The sequence below is a fragment of the Gossypium hirsutum genome, chromosome A01 (assembly GCF_007990345.1).
Source record: "Gossypium hirsutum isolate 1008001.06 chromosome A01, Gossypium_hirsutum_v2.1, whole genome shotgun sequence".
NCBI lineage: Eukaryota > Viridiplantae > Streptophyta > Magnoliopsida > Malvales > Malvaceae > Gossypium > Gossypium hirsutum.
Window position 1 is genome coordinate 5,201,972 of NC_053424.1, and position 27,772 is coordinate 5,229,743.

Below are 27,772 nucleotides of genomic sequence, written 5' to 3' on the forward strand. Positions count from 1 at the left end.
GGCCAATACTGAAAGGCTATTCGCTATTCATCTAGCCAAAATTGATAGAATATTACAGACCTCTCCACCAAGTCCTGGAGCCGGTCACCGCTGAAATGGCATTATTCTCCCATTGTTCCCCCACACTATATGTAGCTTTATCAAACAGTCATGGTTATAATTTCTATGCTTAATTTGCCTCTTTACAGTACAGATTGTATGCCTTTCTCTTTGAATTTCTTGAGGTTTTATTTGTAGTTTGGGGTTGGGGACATAACTTATTAATATATATACAAACAATGAAGTTTGTTATGAATAAGAAAATAAAATCGATGATCATACTTGTTTCACATTGCTCATCTCCATTTATTGCTTTCACTTTCTTGATACTCTCATTATGAACCTAAAATGTGAAGATTCGGGAGTATAAAATGGATTAATTTTTCTTTTTTTCTTTGATGGGCCAATGTTAAAACATACAAGAACAGCGAAACCAAACAGTAAGGACCACTTGAACTAGTTTCAAACTTGGAATATTCCAAATTTACGGAACAAAATATGAAAAAAAAGAAGCAGAAAAGGACCCACTAAACGTGCGTAGCATAATGCTTCTGCTGAATCACTGCATGCAGTTCATTCATATTATTTGTTCCACCAGGCCATGGTCTTCTTAGCTATAATAAAGGAGAATGGGCTGCCTTTGATACTCTAAAAGCCGAAGCTTTCAGCATAGAATGTTTACTAGTGTCAATTTCTCATTTCAGCAACATTATAATTTTTAAGTTTTTATTCTCTAATATCTAACAACAACTACACACAATTCTCCATGTTTATCATCATCAAAAACTTGGGTGGTGGATAATAAAACAGTTAAAATTTAACACGACATCCTTCATTTATAGTCTATATTTGAAGTTGCTCTCAATTTTCAAAATATTCTAATTTAATTCTTTCATATCAATCAGTTGTTTCTATCAACTTCATTGTCATTTTGATGTTAAATGGTAGCTTAGATATAGTGTCTAGTGTATTTAATACATAAAAATCAGAATTAAAACACATATACTTGTTATGTAAACAATTTAAATCTAATATGTTAAAAAAAAAGACCTTGCATTAATTAAAAAATAATGATAATTAACTTGAATTTAGTAAAAAAAATCACAAATACAATAATCTTTAATAAAATGTAACATTTGATCTTTAGGTACTCTTTTACGTGAAAAGGGCAACACACGCAACCGGCAGTGCTTTCAATAATTTGCCTTTTATGTGTACCATAGGATACACTGAATCAAGAAACTAACTCAATGTCACCATCATCATGATTTTTCCTTTATCCTCCATTATATACCTAGTACTGCTTTTGAAGAAAGTCTAACTGGGCTCCCAGGTCAACGGAAAAAGTAAGAAGAAAATAAAATTTTCTGGCTTTTTCAGTGCAAATTTACCTAACCCAATTGTTTGAAAACCTTGTCAAAACAATTTATCTGGTTTTCAATTGTTACATATAGTCTAAACCACTTTAACTTCACCCTCACGTCTCTACTTCATCATCCACGCACAGGCTTATACATATATAATAAGATGGTTTTATAAGCATTACTTCCTACTATCCTTTCTTAGCACTCTTAATGGTTCATTTCAACAAAACCAAAAGTCCTCCTTGTTTGGAGCAGAGGATCGTTGCGAGTGCTAATCACCTAGCACGGTGCTTTCCCTGACCAGCCAATGAGGTTCGTTCACAGCTTGTTTTTCTCAAGCGTTGGCTCCCTATATAAATTTCAGTGACCATGGAAAATTATCTCATATGTACAGCTTGTTTCTCTCCTACTCTTTTGCTTTCCGTTAAGCTCATCACTTTGTTCTCCATTAATCTCATTATTAAGTTCTTTCTGTTTCTACATATTACTACAATTTCACCAATGATTTTTTTTTTCATGTGATATAAGTTCTTCTTCAAAGGGGGTAGAAGGGTGTTCTTGATATTTACTTATTTGAAGTTAACAAAGGAATTAATAATGATCTCAGCATATGTTTTCAGAATCAAAATATAGAATTTTAACTAGTTAATTACTTTTGCTTTGGATCTCATGCATATATATAGACCACCAAAATATTACTCTATAGATTGTTATTTTCTTGCGTACACCTATATGCTATTTGCTTAATTAAGCACAATATCAATGAATGTGGGAAAGTGTAAAGAGTACTATGCAGTAAGAAACTGATGTATATATGTTGAAGCTGATCTCCATGCAGCTGGTATGAAGCAAGTGCAGCTGGAAGCTGGCCATGCAGGCTCGTGACAAGCATGCAGCAACCTTGGTTTTGTGTTGTTGTTAGATTTGAACTAATATTTTGTTCATTTTGAAGTCTAGTTTGCTATAAGCTTTTTGATTGATGTAATTTGATGTTGATGGAGCTGTTAACCAGCTTCGTGTTAATGTACAAGTTAAGTTTTTGTTATTTGGAAAACTTAGTGGAAGTAGGTGTATGTTTAGGTAGAAATTTGACTTGTAAGTTTTTTTTTATTCTGATATATGTAATGGCAATCTGCCTATGATGAATGTATGAAAAAAATACAATTCTTTTTTTCATCAATACTCTCAACTATTCTTCATGCTCCTTCTTTCTTTGCTTTAGTTCTGTTCTTGTTTTCCTTCCAATTTCTGCTCTTAAAGCTTGAACTTGAAGCATTTTTCCTTCATTCTTTACCCGGGTATATTACGTTGCTTCTGGTGCTCTGTTTGCAACTCTTACTTTACCCAGTTAAAGTACTCTCAAACTCCAACAGTTGGTATCAAGAGCTTTCATCTTAGAGGACCTGTTGTTGAAAATTAAATGGCTTCATCAGGCTTTTCTCCTGCTGCACCACCAGTCTTTAATGGTGAAGGGTTCCACATATGGCAGGTTAAGATAAGGACTTACCTGCAGGCCTTTGATCTGTGGGAAGTTGTTAACACAGACATCGAGCCAGCTCCACTGAGGGCCAACCCCACTGTGGCTCAGATTCGTCAGCATGCAGATGAGAGGACTAAAAGGCACAAGGCCATGTCCTGTATTCAGAACTGTGTTTCTGATGTGATCTTCACCAGGATCATGACCTGTGAGACCCCGAAGCAGGCTTGGGACAAGCTTAAAGAGGAGTTCCAAGGCACTGAAAGAACTAGGCAGCAGCAGCTTCTAAATCTGAGAAGGGATTTCGAGAATCTGAAAATGAAAGAAGAGAAAACTGTCAAACAATATTCTGACAGGATAATGGCTGTTGTAAACAGTATAAGGCTCCTTGGTGAGCAGTTTGATGAAGTAAGGATAGTTGAGAAGGTTCTCTCTACTTTACCAGAGAGATATGAGGCAAAGATATCCTCCTTAGAGGACTCGAGAGACTTGACAAGGATCTCCCTGACTGAGCTTATCAATGCTCTTTATGCTCAGGAACAGAGAAGAGCCAGCAGGATCGATGAGCACCAGGAGGGTGCATTTTAGGCCAAGAGCAAGCCTAGCTCGAGTAATGCTGCCTACAAAGGCAAGAAAAACTGAAGGGATAAATCCAAAGCTGATGCCTCAAAAAAATGGGACAGACTATGCAGACATTGCAAAAGGCCCGGTCATCCAGAGGCCAAATGCTGGTTCAGACCAGATGCCATATATCAACATTGAAAGAAGAAGGGCCATGTTGAAAGAATCTGCAAAGAAAAAGGCAGACCTGGCCAAAACCAACCTCAACACAAGAATGAAGAGGCTCGAGTAGCTGAACAAGGCAGTGACAGTGAAGAACAAGTGTTTGCAGTCTCATGTTTAGCTGCAAAATGCAAGGTTAAAAAGGGATGGCTCCTTGACAGTGGCTGCACCAACCACATGTCACCAGATGCAACTATCTTCAAAACTCTAGATAGAAGCTGTAAGACTAGAGTAAAAATTGGAGATGGACACTGTATTCAAGCAGAAGGCATAGGTGATGTGATAATATGCACTCCATCAGGTAACAAACTCATCACAAATGTACTGTTTGTACCTGAAATTGATAGAAATTTGTTGAGCATAGCTCAGTTGCTGGAAAAAGGATATACTGTGGTCTTTAAAGGAAAGGAGTGCCAAATCAGTGACCAAAAAGGATCCATACTTACGACAGTCACCATGAGTGACAAATGTTTTGAAGTTGACTGGTCAGGTGACTCACACACAGCCCATACAGCCTCAACAGAAAATACCAAGCTTTGGCATCAAAGACTTGGTCATGCCAACTTTAAGTCTATGGCTCGAATGGTCAGTAAGGAAATGGTTGAAAACTTCACCAAGACAGTTCAGAATGAAGATGTTTGTGAAGTCTGTCAGATGGGAAAGCAAGCCAGGCTTCCATTTCCTACAAACACAACCTGGAGAGCTTCAAGCAAGTTGGAACTGGTGCACAGTGATGTTTGTGGTCCCATGAGGACAGAATCACTAAGTGGCAACAGGTACTTTATTCTCTTTATTGATGACTATACCAGATACTGCTGGGTTTATTTTTTGAAGCATAAGTCTGAGGTTGCTCAAGTGTTTATAAAGTTTAAAGATGCAGTGGAAACAGAAACAGGCTGCAAGATAAAGACCATTAGGTCAGATAATGGAACTGAATACACTTCAGCTCAGTTCCAATCTTTGTGCAAAGATGCTGGCATCAAACACCAGCTAACCAATGTCTACACACCCCAACAAAATGGGGTTAGTGAAAGGAAAAATAGAAGCTTGATGGATATGGCCAAATGTTTATTGTTTGAGAAGAATTTGCCCAAGACCATGTGGGCTGAAGCTGTCAACACTGCTGTCTACATTCAGAATAGGCTTCCAACCAAAGCACTTGCTCATAAGACACCTTTTGAAGCCTGGTTCGGGTTCAAGCCATCATTGGCTCATATGAAAGTCTTTGGTTGCCTATGTTACAGCCAAGTACCAGCTGTTAAGAGGGACAAGTTGTCAAAAAGGGCTGTTCCTGGTATTTTAACCGGGTATAGTATGGTAAAAAAGGGTTATAGGATCCTGGATCCTTTAACCAACAAAATCCAAGTGAGCAGAGATGTAGTGTTTGATGAGAAGGCTTGTTGGAATTGGGACAAGAATGAACCTGAAGCTGTCTCTGAAAAACTTGTGGTTGATCAAACAGAGTCAGAAGAAAATAGTCCTGATATGGACTTTGATGATGTGCCAATCAGAGGTACCAGATCCTTGGCTAAAATTTATGAAAGGGCACATTTAGCCTTAGTAGAGCCAACCTGTTTTGAAGAGGCTGTGAAGCATGAAGGCTGGAAACAGGCAATGGCAGATGAAATTGCCATGATCGAGAAGAACCAGACTTGGAAGCTGGTTGAGAAGCCTGCTAACAGGAAGATTATTGGAGTAAAATGGGTCTATAAGGCCAAGCGTGCTGATGGAAGTCTGAATAAACTGAAGGCTAGACTTGTGGTAAAAGGATTCAGTCAAAAATATGGACTGGATTACTTTGAAACATATGCTCCTGTTGCCAGATTGGATACGATTAGGCTGATTATTGGATTGGCTGCTCATATGCAGTGGAATGTCTATCAACTAGATGTGAAATCGGCCTTTCTAAATGGGATCCTTGAAGAGGAAATTTATGTCGAGCAACCAGAGGGATTTGAAGTACCTGGCAAGGAATACTTGGTTTACGAACTAAGAAAGGCCTTATATGGCCTAAAACAAGCACCCAAAGCATGGTATGCTAGAATTGACTCTTATCTGCTTAGTTTGAAGTTTGAGAGAAGTGCTAGTGAGCCAACGTTGTATGTCAAGAAGAATAAAACTGAAACTCAGCTTGTGGTGTCATTATATGTTGATGACCTATTGGTGACAGGAAGAGATGAAGTTGATTTGGCAGAATTTAAGACAAAGATGATGCAAATGTTCAAAATGACTGACCTGGGGTTGATGAAATACTTCCTAGGAATGGAAGTAAGCCAGACACAAGAAGGCATCTTCTTGAAACAGGAATCATTTGCCTTGAAGGTGTTGACAAAGTTTTCAATGCTGAACTGCAAGCCAACTCCTACACCGTTGTAACTGGGTTGAAACTATCAAGCCATGAGGGTCATGAAGAAGTCTGTGAAACTACCTACAGAAGCTTAATTGGTTGTCTTCTGTACTTGACTGCAACGAGACCAGACATCATGTTTGTTGTAAGTCTACTTTCTAGATTCATGCACTGCTGCAATGTACAACATTTTCAAGCTGCAAAACGAGTACTGAGATACATTAAAGGTACTCTAAATCATGGTCTCTTGTTTAGCAAGGCTGCAGAACTTAGATTGAAAGGCTACACAGATAGTGACTGGGCTGGTTCTAAAGACGATATGAAGAGCACATCAGGGTATGCTTTCACATTGGGGTCAGGAATGTTATGTTGGAGTTCCAAAAAATAGTCTCTGGTGGCTCAATCGACTGCTGAGGCCGAATATATAGCTGCTGCTAGTGCAGTAAACCAAGCTATTTGGCTGAGGAAAATCTTAGCTGATTTGAACTTATCTCAAGTAGAAGCAACAGAGATACTTTGTGACAACAAATCTGCTGTTGCAATTGCAAAGAACCCTGTCTTCCATGGTAAAACTAAGCACTTTGACATAAAGCTGCATGTAATAAGGGAGATGGAGCAAGCTTGTGAAATAAAGCTGGTTCATTGCAATTCGGAGGATCAAATTGCTGATATCTTGACCAAGGGTCTTGGTGTGTCGAGATTTAAGAAGTTAAGAAAGCTCATGGGAGTTTGCAGCATGAAGCTCAAGGAGGAGCGTTGAAGCTGATCTCCATGCAGCTGGTATGAAGCAAGTGCAGCTGGAAGCTGGCCATGCAGGCTCGTGACAAGCATGCAGCAACCTTGGTTTTGTGTTGTTGTTAGATTTGAACTAATATTTTGTTCATTTTGAAGTCTAGTTTGCTATAAGCTTTTTGATTGATGTAATTTGATGTTGATGGAGCTGTTCACCAGCTTTGTGTTAATGTACAAGTTAAGTTTTTGTTATTTGGAAAGCTTAGTGGAAGTAGGTGTATGTTTAGGTAGAAATTTGACTTGTAAGTTTTTTTTATTCTGATATATGTAATGGCAATCTGCCTATGATGAATGTATGAAAAAAATACAATTCTTTTTTTCATCAATACTCTCAACTATTCTTCATGCTCCTTTCTTTGCTTTAGTTCTGTTCTTGTTTTCCTTCCAATTTCTGCTCTTAAAGCTTGAACTTGAAGCATTTTTCCTTCATTCTTTACCCGGGTATATTACGTTGCTGCTGGTGCTCTGTTTGCAACTCTTACTTTACCCGGTTAAAGTACTCTCAAACTCCAACAATATATGAGCAGTAAACAGCTTAGAAAATGGCTGGTGAATGGAATCAGTGGATTAAATCTTTTAGAACAAATTTTTTGAGTCATACATACCTTAACTTCACTAAAGGCAATCCAATACAATTATTTTCTTAAACAGCGATATCATTGGGTTAGCAGTTAACTCAACAGCATGAGAGGAAGCTTTTTTGAAGTTAACTTTCTATCTTTTGCAATAATCAGCAGCGTGACCAAATTATAAATTTTAAATACGAGAAATGGTTGACTAATGATATATTTTAAAGGTTAAAATGTGTTTCAAGTGGTTGTACTTTTTCCACATTTGGAATATAGTCTTACTTTTATTTTTAAGAATTTAGACCTTTTACTTTTTAGAGTTCAAATTTTGGCTAATTATTAACAATGTTAAAATGCTTTTATTAAATTTCTTGATATGACATTTTAAAATAAAAGAAATACTAAAAAATTATTGTAAGTTTAAAATAAAAGAAATAATCACTTAAAAATACTCACTTAGTGATATAATTTCTTAGTAAAATTATTTTTACTTACATTTACTAGGATTATGAGAGTTTAATATTTTAAGTGTATTTATTATTGTAAGTTTAATCACTTACAATCAATTCAACAAAAGTTTATGTAATTGGTTTCTAAATGTAACATCTGGTTTCTTTCAGATTTTCATTATAAATAGTGATTTCATCATCACTTCCAAATCACGTTTTCTTTAAGGAATTTTTAAAAGTTTCTTTTTTACTTTTAAAAAGATCTTCTTAAGTTTTTCAATGGGTGATAATTAATTGGGTGAAGAAAGTACCGATTTTGCTGAAGCTTCTACTTGTTAATTTGTGTAGATTAGCAAGGTGTACATCGGGTGCTTATTGTATTTTGAGGATAGCATGCAATAAAACTTCTTTGACCGATTATTATTATCTAAAGGGCATGGATCGTTTCAAAAGAGTGACATGGTTCACGCCTCAATCTCCGTCACCTTATTTTAACTATCAATGTTGCGATAGTTTTGACAGTAGTAAATTAACTTACTCTTGCCCAGTGTCACATTCTCCACCAATTTGAGATGAATTCCCTATGGAGAACGTTGTTGAAAGCTTACTAAAAACTACTCAAGTTGGTGAACTCACTACAGGAAAATAGACTTTTAGCGGCGTTTTTTTAGGCCTTTAGCGGCGCTTTTAAGCGTCACTAAAACTATTAGCGGCGTTTTCACAAGCGCCGCAAAAAACGCCGCTAAAGACCATGACCTTTAGCGACGCTTTTCTCAAAAATGCCACTAAAAACTATAACCTTTAGCGGCACTTTTTTATAAACGCCGCTAAAAATTATGACCTTTTAAAAAAATTATATTATATTTAATTTTTGGAATTTGAACTTTAAACTATATACTTTTAAGAATAAATAAAAAATATTAATTAAATTAAATTTTCCATTAAAATTTAAACTTCAAAACTAAATGTAAAAATTAATGAATTTAAATTTAATACATAAATATTGATTCAATATGTAATTTAATACAAAAAAAAATACACACAAAGTATTACAATTACAAAAACAAAATTCATCCTGGTGAAAAGATAATGCCAAATCATCATCACCTCTCATTAATCAAAGGAAAAAGATCAAAGAAGAAGAAGAAACAATATACAACAGAGGGCTGGCTCAAGCTTAGATGAAGCCAAAGTATTGCAATGCCTTCATATATAACTTAGTGAAGTACTTTGATCTTGATCTTGGTTAAGACTTGTTCCAGCAATAAAGAAAATTGTTAAACGGAATCTTGGTCACTTGATTGAGCAAAACCATAAATTATTTTATGGCCAAACCATTAAATACAACGAATGAGCCAACTGATGACATGGCTGTGAAAGTGGATGCCATCTTACTCTCTTAATAAGCTGAAAAATATTCAAAACCATGGTTTTAGAATGAAGGTTATCTCAAATGTAAATTGATGAATAAGTAATTTTTTTTCAAATATTTTAATTTCTACAACTAAAACACAGAAAAAAAAACAAATGAAGGTAAAATTCACAGTTAAAACCAATAATTTTTGAAGCATTTCATGTTTTAACAAAGTTCAAATACATAAACGAAGAATTTAATAGAAGGGACACACACCACATATATGCATGTATATATATATTGTTTAATATGCTCTAACTGACAGAATAAATAGACAAAATTTAATATTAAAAAGAAAAGAAAAGAAGCATGCCTCTTGACAGCATTTAAGGCACTATAATAAGTTGTTCATCCAAATGAATTATTTAAATTTCAGATCATAAATACATATTAAAAAGCATAGTAAACTTAAAGCAGAATTCAGTCATTGACAATCCTGTTTTATCGCCTACACCTTAAGTAGCTAACAACTGACAGGTAAAAAATCAAAAGAAAGATCCAAAAGAAAAAAAAATGAGATCCAAAAGGTTCACCTGGATATTTACTATAATCCATAACATGGGGTGTATCTGTGTATAATCGGCAGCCATCTCACAGAAGTGATTTGCAATATCAAAGGCAACAGGATTATAACTTGCATACTCATAATCCTATAAAAGTAGGCAGCCAATCAACATCAAGAGAATTACATAATCATTACTTTGAGAGAAAAAAAGTCTCGGACAAAAAAGAATGATCACTTATCGAGTAGCAAATTCAAGATCATATGAAATTTCTATCATCCACTAATTATTTAGATCTCTTTCTGCTTGGTAACTTACATACAAGTACAACTTGCTCTCTTCCTTGCAAGTAGAATGAGTAAAAAGAAATCAAAGTAACTTATAAGTAGCATACTTCTTGGTATAGAATGGTTGAAATCGTAGTAGACATGGGGGCCATGGAAAAGGAAATGTACAAAGCTCTCCATATAGTTTCTGGAGGCAAATTTCAAGTCTGACAATCTGAATTATATATTGAACAAATCAAAGTAAAATTAATAAAGGGGTGTAAAGGAAAATTCCAAATTTGTGTAAAAAAATCAATGGAAGCTAATTTAAAACATTATATTCTGTTTTGTGGGCTGTGGCATATGCTCAAAAAAATTACAACAATTCTTTACATATTTTTGTTTGCAAAAAGTATGCTACATGTGTTACAGTATAAGAGGTTTTAGGTAACAAAAATTATTTAATATAATGAAAGGTGAGATAAAATCAATTAATATATTATAGCATTAAAAGAGTTTTTGCGAAAAAAATAAACTCATCCACAATGGTGGAATATTTACGTACCACCAACTAAATTGAAAATGAAAATAAAAAAGAGAGACATAATATTTTAAGAAGGTTTGCAGAATTTAGAAACCTTGTGGTTGTAAAAACATAATGAAATATAATTGCCCAAAAAGAAGACAAAACAGCAGAGGCAGATACTAATTTAGAAATGCACTTATAACTAATTACATATTTCAACTCATAACTTGGTAATTAAAAAGAATCAGGTAAAATCAGTCTACCTTGAATATGAAGCACCCTTCCTTCCAAGTGATTATCGCTCAATCTTAAATTCTTCAAGAATGAAAGATTTCTCATATGGAGAAGAACACTATTCTTCAAAGAATTCCCACTTAAAACAAGAGTTTCCAATTTGGTGAGTCTTGAAATCCATTGGAAACCTTATATATATTAAAATTACTTGTTAACTGTTTTTACTTTCTCAACTATATGAAAATTTTACTAAAGCAAAAGCAGAGTTACATTACAGGGGATAAAAAGAATTGAAAACCACTGTCAAACGCCACAATACAAATAAAAACTAAAACCGGACCATACTTAAATTACCTCTTGAATGACTTGATCCTTCAATTCGATTGTATGATAGATCTAAATATCGAAGAGATGAAAGCTCACTCAGAGATAGCAGAATGCTATCATTCAAGTAATTGTATTTTAAGTCAAGCATCTCTAAATTACTCAATGTGGATGATAGCTTTGTAAAACCTGCAAGAGTGTTCTTTTAAATATAAACAATGGGTTAGTGGTTTTTCTTCAATAAAACAAAATAAATAATAAGTAATTGTACGTAGTAGAATAATAATATATGAAATTAAGAGTAAATTAAAAGTAAGACCTTCATTTTCAACACAACCAGCTATACTGTTTTTACTTTCTCAATTATAAGAAAAATCATAAACTACAATAATTCAATACAAATTATAAAACGGATAGCCTTTATTAGTACTTGTCAAGTTAATCAATAGATTAAAGAACATCAAGAAAAAAGTGGAACTTCAACAAACCTGAGCTAATGTCAATCCTTTGTTTCCATGACACTTAACAAGCTGATCGTATTGTTGCTTGATATTTCTTTGCGTTGCACTACTCGTTGATGTAAAAGGGTACAAACAAACCAGCTGGGGCTTGACCTGAGAACCCGAACAACTCTGACCTGGTTCTTCCCTTTTCTTTTTGTCTTCCTCATTTTCTTCTTTGCCTTTGGAATCCAATCTCTTCTTCTTTCTTCTTTTCTTTTTCTTCTTCGCGCTTTGAGATTCAAACAGGTCCCCTTCTCAAACCGACCCAACTTGCCTCGTTTCTTCCCTGGGATGGCTTTCACCTGTAAACAAACCATCCCATTGTGTAGAATCAGAAGGCAAGATCTCTAGCAGAAGCGAATGGGGAAAATGGGTGGAATCGTTTTCCCGAGTTTGGGCCTTTTTATGGGAGAGAGAATGGTTGGAAAGGGCCGGTTCATTTTGGGATTTTCCTTGTTCGTCTTGTGGATTTTGTTCCTTATGGAGCCTTTTCTTATAGTAGAAAGAAAATAAAAAGAACAGGAAAAAGAGAGCGAAAGAGAAGAGAAAGCAGATGAAAAACATTTGTAGGGATTATTAGTTTGAAGTTTATGAAACAAAACTAAACATAAAAAAAAATGGAAAAGGAATGAATGAATGAAAGAAAAATTAGAGAGGAATAATATTTCAAGGTTCATTATGAAGCTCTATTCTGTATAACATAAAAGTGAATTTCCAACAGTATAACATAAGTTTCAATCAAGGATGTAACAGGTGTGCTGGATGCAGGCCTCTTGTAAGATCATAAATGAAAAGAAAAAAACAAGTTAGAGCTGAAAATAGATAAGAAAACCTTTGAGTTTCATCTAGTGTATTAAGAGATTCTCAATGTACCATGATCATGAGTTCAAAATATCAAGAATTTAAGTCCACTCTAGTTTTTGCTACAAATGCATATAATCATATTGGTAGTCCTATAGTTATCTGAGTTTGAACAAGACCAAGTTCTGAATATAATTAATTAATCAAAGGCGCTATGTATCAAATTAAAATTAGGCAATGCAAAAAGTATAAAGTAGCGTTAGAAAAGCTTGCTCGCCTATTAATTTCTAAAGACTGGAAAATGAGACATGCTTCTAAGTCTTAAACTATTCTAATTCATCTATGTCTGTAAGGTGAAATTGTCATCAATACGTAACATTCAATTGAAAACTTTCCTAAGTCAGCTTCTATGAAGATCTTAAGTATCTGACCAGGGACGCCTATTATGATATGTCAACATAATTGCCAAGGTCAGATCAAGTTATCTAGCAATTAGCAACAAACTAAATTCCCAACTTTAACAAAAACCAATTGAAATTTCAAGTCTTGAAATATATATGATGATTCAAGGCTCGAAAGTAATAAAAAAGGAAGGAAACTGAATATATGAAGTGGCAAGTGCTTGTCATCTACAAAGAATGAAAGAACTCCAAGCTCCCACGCAACAATATGCAATAGTAATGTTTACAATAAGAAACCACATACCTCTGGGGAAACCCTCTTTACATAAGCAGCAATGCCAGCTATGAGCCCACCACCACCAATGGGAACAAAGATTGCATGCAATGGGCCTTGCATTTGGCGCACAATCTCCATTCCAATAGTACCTTGTCCCATGATAACGTCTGGATGATCAAAAGGGGGTATAAAGGTACACTTTCCTCTTTAGCCCGCTTTTTAGCATATGCTTGTGCCTCATCATAAGAATCTCCAACGAGAACAACAGTTGCACCCAACCTCTCAACAGATTGCCACTGCAAAAAGAGAAACCCACCATTCAAATTAAAATATCCTACAGACGGCACAATTGATATGAGAAACTTCACAAAGAAATACCTTAATTTCAGGAGTTGTAACAGGCATAGCGATAACAGCATTGCAACCAAGCTTCCTGGCAGCCAATGCAACCCCTTGGGCATGATTTCCTGCTGATGAGCAAATAACCCCTTTTTCTAACTGCTCATTCGTAAGCTTAGCCATCATATTATAAGCTCCACGAAGCTTAAAAGAGAATACCTGAAAATACCGAACATCAAACAAGTAAGCACTTTATCAGAATATGGAAAATAAGGAACAGCAAAAAAACAAGTCAGGTACTCAGGTCTCTATTTTAAATACGATGAGCTAGAAAGTAAAGTGTTTCCATTTTGGCAAGTTATTAACATACTCCACTCCACGATAGAACTAAAATTCAACTAACAAAATGTGAATGCTTACTCATAACACTAAGTATCTGAGGGCACATAAATTAAAAACAGAAAGCGCTAATCCAAGCTGAAATAAAGACTCCGCTAAGGTTTAAATAAGTAAAAGCAAAATCATAGAATATAAGATGTCCCAATCTCCCAACACCAACACCATTAATCATAGAAACAAATACCATTTTAAATGAAAAACCAAAAGCCATAAAGACAAAGAAGTCTATCACATTTCAATAAATGTAATGCAGAACAAAAAACTACAACTTCAAAAAGAGTGCAAAATTTAAAAGAAAAAGGAACCTTGGAATCATTAAATAATGCAAAAAAAGGTTCCATTTTTTAAAAACGGAAAGTTTTCTTACCGGCTGCAAATCTTCTCTCTTGAGCCAAACTTGATTACCCAATCGTTCAGACAACTTAGTCGCCAATTGTAACGGCGACTCTATCGCCACATCATAAACTTATGTTAAACTTATGTTATACTGTTTAGAAAGTGAGGGAAGAGTGTACCTGCTAGGGTTTTTTCTTTTTCTATTCGAGAAGTGAAGTAGAATCATTGCTTCTACTAATTTCAGGTGAAATCTTGGGATTTCTTTGGGGAGGGGGGGAGGGAACCGATTTTGGGAAAAAGAAAAGAGGGAAAAAAGAAGAGATATCATGTTAAATTTTGGGATTTCGGGGGGAAGGGTGAACCGATTTTGGGAAAAAGTCTTTAAGGCATTTTGGGTGATAATAGGACACTGAGATTTTTTGTGGCGTTTTTTTATAAAAACGCCGCTATTTCTTATCTTTTGTCGCATTTTTAATAAAAACGCTGTAAAAATTTATTTTGCTTTACACAAAATGGTATCGTTTTGCTCGGCTAAAGATCTATTATTTTGTTTTAATATATATAAACTTTATCATTCTCTCTTAAATAATTTAAACTATATTAATAATTTTAATATATTAAAACAAATATTATCTTCTTCACAATTATATAAGAAATCAATTAATATATAAATTAAAAAAATCAGTCACATACCCAAAAAAAATTAAAATTATTTTAATTAATAGTATTTTATTTTTTTCATTTTTAGCATGTATTTTTATATATTTTTACTTTCTAAATTTCTCTCAGTAAAATCCAAATGTTGCTTCAATTTTCTAATAATAAACCCTAAACTTAAACCCCAAACCATAAACCTATATCCTAAACCCTAAATATATATATTATAAGGGATAAAAGTAATTAAAAAAGACTTTTATTACTTACCGAAACCCAAAAATAATTATATTTTTTGTTATCTTATCAAAAACCCTAACTCTTAAACCTTAATAGCCTAACCCCTAAAACCATAAACAGTACTACGATCCTAATTGTAAACCAAAAAACCACAAACTCTAAATCATAAACCCTAAACCCCTAAACCATGGACATTAAACGCCTTAATCTTAAATCATAAATCATAAACTCCAAAATAATAAACATTATATCATAACCCCTATCCCCTAAACTCTAAACCATAAAACATAAATCATAAACCCTTAACCCCAACCCTTAAACCATAATTAGATATTTAATTATATGTATACACCTAAATTTTGATAGAGATACATCTCAGAATTATATATGAAATTTGATTTAATATGTAATTGTAGATGTGAAATTCTAATTGTGGTTTAAATGTATAATTGAAACTTTAATTTTGATTTAATCATTCACATTTTAAAAAATAAATACATCAATCCTAAAATATAAACTCTTAATCCTAGACCCCTAACCCTTAAACCATAATCCCTAAACCCATAATTCATAAACTTAAAATAGTAACTCATAAACCTTAAACCCTTAACCATATGCCCTAAATCATAAACCTTAAACTATAATGATAATTAATTCAATATTTTAAAATTAATACTATCTCTTTTACAATTATATAAGAAAATATTTAACATATGATGTACAACAACATCCATGTGATGTTTTGGGGGGTTTAGTATTTTAGGGGTTATAGTTTAGGGTTTAAGATTTTTAAGGTTTAAGAGTTTAGTGTTTTAAGGATTATAGATTAGTGTTTATGATTTTTTTGGGGTTTAGGTTTTTAGGGGTTATATGACTTTTAACGGCATTTTACCGAAAGCGCCGCTAATGCTTTGATTTTTAGCGGCGTTTTACCAAAAGCGCCGCTAATACTCTGGTTTTTAGGTGCGTTTTACCAAAAGCGCCGCGAATGCTCTGGTTTTTAGCGGCGTTTTACCAAAAGCGCCGCGAATGCTCTGGTTTTTAGCGGCGTTTTACCAAAAGCGCCGCTAATGCTCTGGTTTTTAGCGGCGTTTTACCAAAAGCGCCGCTGTTGCTCTGTTTTTAGCGGCGTTTTAACAAAAAACGCCACTATTGCTCTGTTTTTTGTGGCGTTTTACCAAAAACGCCACTATTGCTCTATGTTTTACAATTTTTGTGGCGTTTTTGATAAAACGCCGCTAAAAACGCCGCTAAAGCCCTGTTTTCCTGTAGTGACTGAATCACCCTTTCTGCTTTCGTGGTGCAAATTATAAAAGATGGAAGCAAAATACATTTTTCTAGTTGATACTTTTGGATGTCTATTACATTCTGGTGGAAAAGAATTTCAAGAAAAAAGGTATTGAATCTTTGACTAAAGAAGAAAAAATTGAGCATGAAAAGAATGTGAAGAAATGGGAGAAGGATCATGACCATTGTAGAAATTATGTACTCAATTTTCTTTCTAACAATTTATATGATTATTATGATCAAAAATATACTTCAGCAAAGAAATTTTGGAAGACATTGCAACAAAAATATGACATTGAAGAAGCTGGATCGAAAAAGAATTTGTGGCCGTTATTTCATATTTCAAATGGTGAAAATTAAATCTATGATCGAATGAGCCCACGATCTCAAATATTTGCATATGATGTTTGACGTAAAGGTTAATTGTTGATGAGCTAATAAAAATCTTAGCTATTATTGACAATTGCGTGACTCTTAGAAAGAATTTAGGAACATCTTATGCCCTAACCAAAAAGAACTTTCCAATTCAACCTTTAATCATCGGTCGGAGAGTAGAAGAATAAAGAAATCAAGACATTACAATATTTTTGGAATGCTAAATTAAAAGTTAAAACCCTTTTATAGCCAAAATGGTAATTAAGCTCAAACTTTTTTTAAAAAAAATTTAAGGCATTATTATATTTACAGGAAAAGGGTGCAAAAAGTCCTCAATTTTTTTTTAAAGAAAGTAATTAAGTTCCTGTTTTATTTTAAAACTCAATTGGATATTTGAACTGTCAAAATGTATCAAAAAGACCCTCAAATTTTTTATTAAAAAACAATTAAGCCCCTGTTTTTTTCCACTCAATTGGGTACTTGAATTATCAAAATGCATCAAAAAGACCCTCAAACTTTTTATAAAAAAAACAACTAAGCTTTTTTTTTCACTCAACTGGGTACTTGAATTGTCAAAATGCATAAAAAAGATCCTCAAAATTTTTCAAAAAAACCAATTAAGCCCCTACTTTTTCTTTCACTCAATTACCAAAATACATCAAAAAGGTCCTTTGACCGTTAAAGTTAACTGCCCCTAATTTTTTTCAATTAAAGCCATCCTGTGTCACAACAACTGTCAAATGTCATGTTGTGGTTGTGACACATGATGACTTTAACTAAAAAAATTAGGAGCGATTAGCTTTAATAGTCAACCATTAAATTTAACGGTCAAATAACCTTTTTGATGCATTTTGGCAATTGAGTGAAAAAAAAAAAGAGAGCTTAATTGCTTTTTTTTTAAAGTTTGAAGGCATTTTTTATACATTTTGATAGTTCAAGTACTCAATTGAGTACAAAAAAAACAGGGGCTTAATTGCTTTTTCTGAAAAGTTTGAGGGTATTTTTTATGCATTTTGATAGTTCAAGTACCCAATTAAGTGCAAAAAAAATGGGGGAGCTTAATTGCTTTTTCTGCAAAAGTTTGAAAACTTTTTTTTATGCATTTTAAAAGTTTAAGTATCCAATTAAATAAAAAAAACAGAAATTCAATTACTTTGAAAAATTTTAAAAGCTTTTTATACCGTTTAAGCTTTAAATATACTAAGTTATATTATCATCAGACTAGCAGACCTGTTTGATTCAAGCCTCTGCCATGTGTCTTGGCTTTATTGTCTCCTCTCTTAAATTTCTCCGGCATCTCCGAAGCGATCTGCTCTTTTATGCAAATCCATGCAATACTGCTCGAGGCCATTTGATAGGCTGAAGTTGAAAACAAATGAGAGTGTATGGTTTTCAGTGATTGCAATTGCAACCAACAAATTATATTTCTTCATTTCAATTTTAACCCAAAATGTTCAATGCTACTAATTCACCAACATCATTTCACATTCCCATCCAAAATTTCAAATCCCTTTAATCGTTTTGATCAATAAACCACTGCAGCCAGATTGTTAGTTCATTATCCCATCAATCATCAATTCCCTAACTTTTCCTTTTTGGTTTATTGCCATTTTGTTTCCTCTCCATCTCTCATAAACCTAATCTGTGTTATTTCCTTTTTATTTTCTAGAGTTCTCATAGCCAGCATTGCTAACTCAGGGTCTATTATGTGCTGCTTTATCGACTTAATATGTGAAAGAAGGTTACTATTAAAAAAACTTGAAAAGCATAAGTTATAAAAGGTTCCCTCCTATAGCTACTGCAGTGCTCCAAGATTTCAATACGAGACATCGAGCTTTTGTTGCTGCAGTGTAAAAATTAAATTAACGACAACACAAATTCCAGGTGAATTATATAATTGTCTTATTTCTCAATAAAACTTTATCATTTCAAAATAAATTAAGAGCATACAATAGTATATTATCATTCACATAATTTGGAGTTCATTTGGACAAATAATATACATCTTCAAGAACCATGACTTACAAATTCCAAGCACAAGGGCAAATATATTGTAGCGACGTAAAAATTTTGGCTTAGCTTGGTCGCTAATTGTGGCGATTTATTAAAAATTTGAAATTTGGCTTTTGATTTTTTGAAATAAACAAGGAGTCACCACCGATCCTTTTTCCTAGGTGTGATCGGACACCTATTAGATCTCTTATCAAAACAAATCAAAGGCTGAGTTTAGGTCTACATTAAAATCCAGAGAAAAATTAGGGTTCGGGAGTCGGTTACGCGCGAGGAAGGTATTAGCACCCTCGTGACGCCCAAAACTGGTATCTTGTAAACATGTGTTGTCTTGATTTTCAAAAATACGAGTTCAATATAAGATTTAATCGTGATCCGTTTTGAAAAGACAAGAATTTTCAATCTTTTTGAATTTTTTTTTTTGAGATGGACGTACCGTTTTAACACGAATCGATTGATGTTCACCCAACATAGCGATGAAATCAATGACTTTGTGTTAAATCGGTTCGTTACCTTGATTATTAATTAGGAAACAAGAATATGATCTTCGAAGTAATGCAAAGCAAAATTGAGATGAAATAAAAATAAATAAATGGAAGAACTACAAATATATTGGAGCAAATAACAAATAAGACAATAATATTAAAAACTCTAACAATGCATGCAAGATTAAATATAATTATAATATCAAATACGAGAACACGATGAATATACATATGTAAAATGACATTAAGAGTATGTACATAATATATACTTATACATATATAAATATAATTAGTAATAATGTTAGAAATATACTATATATACTATTTGAAATATACATGAAGTGATAAAAACATATATAAGTAACTAGTAATGTTAAAGTATATACATAATATATACATATATATGTATAAAATGAATATTGAAAACGTATGTACATAATATATATGAAAAATATATATACATGATATAATATGTAAAAATGTAATATAGTATTCGTATGAAATGTAGAAATACAATATTAAAAGTATGCACACGCAATACATAAAAAAATACATATATAATACGATACTAAAATATTTACATAACATATATATATATTGGAAATAATGACGTTGAAGAAAACTATTACAATATTGCATGAATATGTACTTATATATATATATATATTAAAGATATATAATAAGACATATACTAAGGTTAATGATAATAGCAAGGATGACATAAAAATATATACACATATGACAAAAAACATTCACTATATTAACAATAATAATTATAATAGTAATAGTATTAAAATACAAAAAAAGGACAATACAATATAGTAAGAATAATACATATATAAATCTATATACATAAACAAAAATACACATTATTATATGATAATAATAATAAGGGTAATATTGAAATACGATAACAAATACAAAAAAAAAGATATTGAAATAAAATAATAAAAATTAACCTATACGTAAAAATATATATATACCTATATACTAAAACCATATACAAATATTGATAATAATAATGATAATAATAATAACATTGAAATATAAAAGCATTAATAAAATATTACAATAAAGTGGATAAAAAATACTAAATACAAATACATGTATATATACGCATATAATAAGAGTATACACTAACATATCATAATAATAATAATAATAATAATAATAATAATAATAATAATAGTATATAAAAAAACAAGAATATTTAACGAAGAAATGAAAATAAACGAAAAAAGGACTAAAATTAAATTAAAAATAAAGTTGTGGGGCAGATTTAAAAAGAAAATAATGAGAAATGGCCTATTTGAACACGGGCAACACCAAGGAGGATCAAAAATGCAATATTACGAATTTTTCAAAACGCTGCGTAGTAGGAGGGATTAATTTACAAGCCATATTAAATTTTAGGGCCAATTTATAAATATATATAAACCTGATTTAAAATACCAAAAATGCAGAAGGATCGATTGCGCAAATAGACCCCTAAGTTAAAAACACGCGGATCCTGAAGCGGGTTCGAGTCGAATCGGGTCGGGCCAAGTGAAACGACGTCGTTTCAGTGCTCAAGTGCAGGGCCTAAAACGATGCCGTTCCGGACCCCTATAAAAGTTAAATTTTTTTGAAAAACCAGTCATTTGTGCGTGTTGAAGAAAAAAAAGAAAATGGAGCTCATTTTTTTCTCTGCTGGGGCTCCAGTGCCGGTCCTAGTCCGGTCATCGCCCCACCGCGCTTCCGTCGCCGGCGACCGCCATGCATGGTGGTCGGAGGTATGAAAACTTCCCCTTTTTTTCTTTTCATTTTTTTACCTTTTTAAGAAGTGTTCCTTTCTTATTTATTATATATTTATGTGTATACGAATATAGATGGAGGATTCGGCTAAAAAGCAAAAAAGAAAAGAAGTTACCTTTAGCTTTCAGTTTCGGTTTTCTGAGATTTTGGGTTTGTGCTCAATGCTATTTTCTTACTTTTATCTTATTGAGACCACTACTTTTGGTTTTAATCTGCTAGTATTGATGAAAACAAAAAATCCCCTTTTTGTATTGATAGCAAAATCCCCCCTATTACAATTTTCATTCGGTTTTTTTATAACCCTCTGTAAAGTTTCTTTATAATTTATGTATTGTCGTTCTGCTTGCAGGGTGGTTGAACAGTGCTGCAGAGCTGGTGGCCGGTGGCGTGGTGTAAAAGGTGGGGAGGGTAGTTGCGGCGCTGAGTGAGGGGGCAAGTGGGAGCTAGGGTTTGTTCTTTTCTGATTGGGCTAAGGGTTATTGGGTTTTGGGTTTATTGTATTGGGTTTGATATAAGTGGGCTGATGGGTTTAAAATGTATTTGGGGTTTGGGTTAGTATTTAGGAATAGGTTAAAGGATTTAGGTAATGTATTGGGTTGTGAGTTCAATTGGGCTTGTGGGTAAAATTGGTCTGTAACAGCTGCCCCTCTTTGCTTATTGTCGTGTAACGAGAATAGAGAAAAGATATAATGAAAGGCCAATTTTTCCTGATCTTGCTGAGTCTTGACTTCTTTGGTGCTCTTCTTGTTCAGGTAGTCTCCTTCCAGTCCATCGTGTCTTGTGGCTTTGGTCCAGTGCATCTTCTGATATATGCCTTGTAGCTTCAATCTACTCCAATGTAACTTCAAGAATATGAGATTTGTGGCTTCGATCTGCTTCATTGTAACTTCATAAAGATAAGATCTACAGCTTCAATCTGCTCTTCTATCACTTCAGTGAGATGAGGTTTGTGGTCTTCTCTTCTATAACTTTGGAAATGCAAGATCCGATATCCTTGATCAGCTCCACTACAACTTCAGAGAAACAAGACTTGCAACTTTGACCTGCTCCACTGCAACTTCAGGGAGTCTTAATCTGACGTCTTCCATCGTCTTCAATCTTTATTCTTTACTCGGCATATGATCTTGAGCTCAACTCATTTCTCGCAATATGAATTGACTCTTTGAATAACATAAACTAAAAAACAGAAACTGAAAATAGCTCAGCACGTGAGCCCAGGCTCAACTCACCTCTCGCAATATGAATTGGTCTTTTTGAAACTTAATTTGAAAAGTAGATTTTGAAAAATAGAAATTAAAAGGCTCAACTCACCTCCCGCAATATGAGTTGATTTTTTTTGAAAAATAGAAATTAAAAGGCTCAACTCACCTCTCGCAATATGAGTTGATTTTTGAAAACATGAATTAAAACTGAAATTGGAAATACTTCAGCATGGCCAAGACTCAACTCACCTCTCGCAATATGAATTGATTTTTGAAAAACAGAAATTAAAAGGTTCAACTTACCTCTCGCAATATGAGTTGATTTTTTTAAAAAACAGAAACTGAAAACAGGAATTGAAAATACCTTAGCATGGCCTTGGCTCAACTCACCTCTCACAATATGAGTTGATTTTTAAAAAACAGAAATTAAAATGTTCAACTCACCTCTCGCAATATTAGTTGATTTTTTGAAAAACAGAAACTGAAAACAGAAATTGAAAATACCTCAGCGTGCCCCGAGGCTCAACTCACCTCTCCCAATATGAGTTGATTTTAAAAAAAAAAAGAAATTAAAAGGTTCAACTCACCTCTCGCAATATGAGTTGATTTTTTGAAAAACAGAAACTGAAAATAGAAATTGAAAATACCTCAGCGTGCTCCGAGGCTCAACTCACCTCTCGCAATATGAGTTGATTTTTAAAAAACAGAAATTAAAAGGTTCAACTCACCTCTCGCAATATGAGTTGATTTTTTGAAAAACAGAAACTGAAAACAGAAATTGAAAATACTTCAGCGTGCCCCGAGGCTCAACTCACCTCTCGCAATATGAGTTGATTTTTGGAAAGTATAAATTAAAAACAGAAATTAAAAGGCTCAACTCACCTCTTGCAATATGAGTTGATTTTTAAAAACATGAATTAAAACATCAAAATACCAAAACTTGTCATTTGGTAGAACTCAGGCGTCTTTTCTTTTGATTCAGTGCAGCTATTATCATATCTTCTTGCTTTGCTGGAGTACCTGTATATGTCATGCACGATGTTATCATGATATGCACATGTTTGTCTTAAATGCCTTTATGCCTACATGATTATGCAATGCGCCTTAGGCATGTTTGTCGTATGCCCCTTTTTCGTCACGATTTTTTTGGATCTGCGTTCGTTGCTTTGACTCTTGACTTTCTCTTCAGGCTTTGTACCCGTCTCCAAGTTTCACGATTAATCTGTGTTTCTCAGATATCACTCTTTTGTCCCTGGTTGAACTTTGTCCTTGCTTTGAGGCTCTTGTATTTGTCAAATTTTCATTCAGGTAATGCTTAACATTTCTTTTGTTTAGGGTATGTCATTTCACTATTTATCATGTAAATAAACACATAATGAGATGCATGAAAATGGTTAGGTAGGGGCAAAAAGGCTACCTCACATTTATTTAATTCAAATGTAGCAAACAAAGAAAGTTAATCAATGATAGTAAAAAGTGTCATAAAGAGAAAGGATCGCATTCAACGGATACAAATGCTCTAGATATTCAACACATGAACTCTTCCACGTTCTTTCATCTAGAATCTTTTCGAGCATGGCTTCTTGCATAGAAGATTTCGAGCTTTCATAAATGCTTCAAATACTGTAGTCTCGTTGTTTGACCCACCGTTCGAAACGCCTTGTTCTTTAAGCCCGGGTTTGCTTCAATTGAATGCCCTTTCGGGTTTTCATCCTAATCTTTTGTGTTTAATCAAGACGCCCTTTTTCAGGTTTTCACCTTGACCCCCTTTTTCTTTTTTTCTTTTTTCTTTTTCTCTTTTTTTTAAAGATGCCCTTTTCGGGTTTTCATCTTAATTTCCTTTTTCAAGCATAATATTTCTTTACAGCATCTGAGTTCACTGGATTTGGTAACTCCTTCCCATCCATCTCGGTGAGAATCAAAGCTCCGCCTGAGAATGCCTTTTTTACGACGTATGGACCTTCCCAATTTGGTGCCCATTTTCCTCAGAAGTCTTTTTGTATTGGGAGAATCTTTCTCAGCACGAGTTCTCCTTCGTGGAATTCTCATAGCCGTACTTTCTTATCATGGGCTGCGATCATTCTTTTCTGGTACATCTGTCCGTGGCAGATTGCCTTCAGACGTTTTTCTTTAATAAGGTTTAACTGGTCATATCGAGCTCGAACCCATTCTGTTTCTTCTAGTTTTGATTTCATTAAGACTCGTAGAGAGGGGATCTCAACTTCGATGGGTAGCACAGCTTCCATTCCATAGACCAGAGAGAAAGGAGTTGCTCCTGTAGATGTCCGCACAGATGTGCGATATGCATACAAAGCAAATGGTAGCTTCTCGTGCCAGTATTTATATGTCTCGGTCTTTTTCCTAATAATCTTCTTAATATTCTTATTGGCCGCTTCAACAGCCCCGTTCATTTTTGGGCGATAGGGTGATGAGTTATGATGCTTTATTTGGAATTGTTCACACACCTCTTTTATCATCTTGTTTTTCAGATTCATGGCGTTATCTGAAATGATTCTTTCAAGCAAACCATATCGACAAATGATTTCCCTTTTCAAAAACCTACAAACTGCAGTCTTCGTCACATTGGAAAACGAAGCGGCTTCTATCCATTTTGTGAAGTAATCAATGACCACAAAAATGAATCGGTGTCCATTAGAAGCTTTTGGGGAGATTGGCCCTATAACGTCCATGCCCCACATAGAAAAAGGTCACGGAGAAGTCATGACATGAAGAGGCGAAGGGGCTACATGAATCCTATCGCCATAAATTTGACATTTGTGGCATTTTCTTGCAAAACTAATGCAGTCGCTTTCCATCGTCAGCCAGTAATAACCTAGACTCATAATCTTCCTGGCCATAGTGAAACCATTGGTATGTGTCCCACAGATTCCCTCATGGACATCTTCAAGTATATTTCTGGCTTCAATAGCATCCATGCATCTCAAGAGCACTTGATCTTTTCTCTTTTATACAGGATATCCCCATCAAGAACAAATCTCGTTGCCATTCTTCTGATTGTTCTTTTGTCGTTCTCATTTGCTTGCTTGGGATACCTTTGATTCTTGATGTATTCTAAGATATCATGAAACCACGGCCGTCTGTCTGGCTCTTTTCCAATGCTGAAACAATGTGCAGGGACTTCATATATGCTCATTTGAAGAGGCATTATTTCTGTTTCTCTGTTTGCTTTAAACATTGAAGCCAAAGTGGCCAGGGCATCAGCTAACTGGTTTTCTTCTCGTGGGAGGTAATTAAAAGTTATTTCTTTGAATTCTTTAATCAACCCTGCCATGAGATCACTGTATTTGACTAATTTTGAATCCCTTACTTCCCAATCTCCACGGATCTGATAAATTACCAATGCTGAGTCTCTATATACCTCTAAAGTTTGAATGTTTTGTTCAATTGCTGCACGAAGTCCCATGATACAGGCCTCATATTCCGCTATGTTATTGGTACAGAAGAAATTCAACCTGGCTGTGAACGGATAATGGTTCCCTTCTGGTGATACTAAGACTGCTCCAATCCCATGCCCCAATGCATTCGATGCACCATCAAAGCTCATCTTCTATGACTTTTCTTTTGATGACTCACATTCTTTTTCTGTAATGTACATCAAGTCTTCATCTAGGAAATCAAATCTCAATGGCTCGTATTCCTCTGTTATTCGAGTTGCTAAGGAGTCAGCTATTGTGCTCTCTTTTATCGACTTCTGACTTACATAGGCAATGTTGTATTCCGATAAAATGATCTGCCATCGTGCCATTCTTCCTGAGAGTGCAGCTGATTCCATCATGTAATTTATTGGGTCCAACTTTGAAATTAGCCATGTCGTATGATACAGCATATATTGCCTGAGTCTCCGAGCTACCCAAACCAGAGCGCAACAGTATTTTTCTATGGATGAATACTTTGCCTCATATTCAGTGAACTTTTTGCTGAGGTAGTAAGTCACCTTTTCTTTCTTTCCTGACTCGTCATGCTGCCCTAATACACAACCCATTGAATTTTCGAACACTGTCAGATACAAAATTAATGGTTTGCCTGAAATTGGCAGTACTAGTATCGGGGGATTAGACAAATACCGTTTTATCTTGTCAAAAGCCACTTGGCACTCCTTGTTCCATTCTCCGGGATTATGTTTTCGAAGAAGTCGAAAGATTGGGTCGCATTGGTTGGTAAGTTGAGCGATAAATCGGGCGATGTAGTTTAATCTCCCTAAAAATCCTCTGACTTTCTTTTGCGTGCATGGGGGTGGTAACTCTTAAATGGCTTTTATTTTATCTGGATCAACCTCGATACCTCTTTCACTGATAATGAAGCCTAGCAACTTTCCCGAGGTAACCCCAAACGTACATTTGGCCGGATTGAGCTTTAGCTAGAACTTTCTCAGTCTGTCGAACAACTTCTTCAGGTTCGCTACATGCTGTTCTTCCCCTCGGGATTTAGCAATCATATCATCAACATAGACCTGTATTTCTTTATGCATCATGCCATGGAATAATGTTACTATAGCCCTCTGATATGTTGCCTCGGCATTCTTTAATCCGAACGACATCACCTTGTAGCAGAATATTCCCCACATTGTTATAAAAGTAGTTTTCTCCATATCCTCAAGGGCCATCTTGATCTGATTATACCCCGAGAATCCATCTATGAAAGAAAACAATGAATGCTTTGCTATGTTATCCACCAACGTATCAATATGTGGCAAGGGAAAATTATCTTTAGGACTTGCTCGATTCTGGTCACGATAATCCACACACATTCGTACTCTACCATCTTTCTTTGGTACCGGGACTATGTTAGCCACCTATTCTGGATATTTGGATGCTTGTAGGAAGCCAGCATCGAATTGCTTCTTGACTTCCTCTTTTATTTTCAACAACATCTCGGGTCTCATCCGTCTTAGCTTTTGTTAAATGGGTTTGCATTTTGGCTTTAATGGGAGCTTATGGACCACTACATTTTCATCCAATCCTGGCATTTCCTGATATGACCATGCAAATACATCTTTGTACTCGAGGAGCAAAGCAATCAAATTATGCCTGGTGTCCTCTGAAATAGAGGTCCCAATCTTCACTTCTTGCTTCTTTTCTTCAGTTCCCAAGTTTATTATTTCAACAGATTCTTGATGAGGCAAAATCTGTTTATCCTCTTGCTTCACCATTCTTAGCAAGTCCAGAGACGAGACATAGTCTTCAGCATTTTCTTTGACTTCAAATTCTCCTAAACAAATAGCCATCTCAAAATCGATTTCAGGACTCGTAACGGGTTTGTTCATGCTGTTGATATCTGAGCACCTGAAAGTTGAATGGAAAAGGAAACTATAGAGGGGCATCCCAGTATTAGAACCAACAAATGAAATGTTATGGCATGGTATGAGGCAAATGTACAGATAGGCTATGAAATGATAAGATGATCATGAAATTAGTGATAATGCGAAAGATCGTGACAAAATGCATTTTCATTGATATTCATTTAAATGATAAAGAGCGAATGCAAGCTCTAACAAAAGAATTCTATTATATCTAAGGACACAATAGAGGGTTAATGTTTGAGCATTACTCTGAAGACTTATA

General features: G+C 34.4%; 2 protein-coding genes and 1 long non-coding RNA gene across 20 annotated transcripts; 2 read left to right on the forward strand and 1 right to left on the reverse strand.

Annotated features, from left to right (window-relative positions):
• The first annotated feature begins 1,535 nt into the window (after window positions 1–1,535).
• LOC107934677 (uncharacterized) lies at window positions 1,536–2,576 on the forward strand. Its single transcript, XR_001693980.2, has 2 exons — window positions 1,536–1,715; window positions 2,242–2,576. It is a non-coding gene; the product is annotated as an uncharacterized lncRNA (long non-coding RNA).
• A 247-nt stretch (window positions 2,577–2,823) lies between these two features.
• On the forward strand, window positions 2,824–3,468 carry LOC121206259 (uncharacterized). Its single transcript, XM_041077043.1, has one exon. It carries the CDS (start codon window positions 2,824–2,826, stop codon window positions 3,466–3,468), a length of 645 nt encoding a protein of 214 aa, XP_040932977.1.
• Window positions 3,469–8,823: 5,355 nt separating this feature from the next.
• LOC107934689 (uncharacterized) lies at window positions 8,824–14,553 on the reverse strand. Of its 18 annotated transcripts, none has more exons than XR_005899698.1 (8): window positions 14,175–14,553; window positions 13,448–13,627; window positions 13,097–13,365; window positions 11,576–11,892; window positions 10,793–11,289; window positions 10,056–10,238; window positions 9,768–9,884; window positions 8,824–9,227 (listed from the first exon to the last, which is right to left on the reverse strand). XR_005899698.1 is itself a non-coding variant. In XM_016867171.2 (4 exons), exons 3-4 carry the CDS (start codon window positions 13,226–13,228, stop codon window positions 11,587–11,589), a joined length of 438 nt encoding a protein of 145 aa, XP_016722660.1. In that variant the 5' UTR covers window positions 13,229–13,365; window positions 13,448–13,627; window positions 14,175–14,507; the 3' UTR covers window positions 11,296–11,586. The 18 variants fall into 18 exon arrangements, 1 of the variants encoding a protein (XP_016722660.1); XR_005899695.1 differs by lacking the exon at window positions 10,056–10,238 and having other exon boundaries at window positions 10,793–10,902; window positions 11,118–11,276; window positions 14,175–14,507; XR_005899699.1 differs by lacking the exon at window positions 10,056–10,238 and having other exon boundaries at window positions 10,793–10,951; window positions 11,118–11,276; window positions 14,175–14,507.
• Window positions 14,554–27,772: the final 13,219 nt, after the last annotated feature.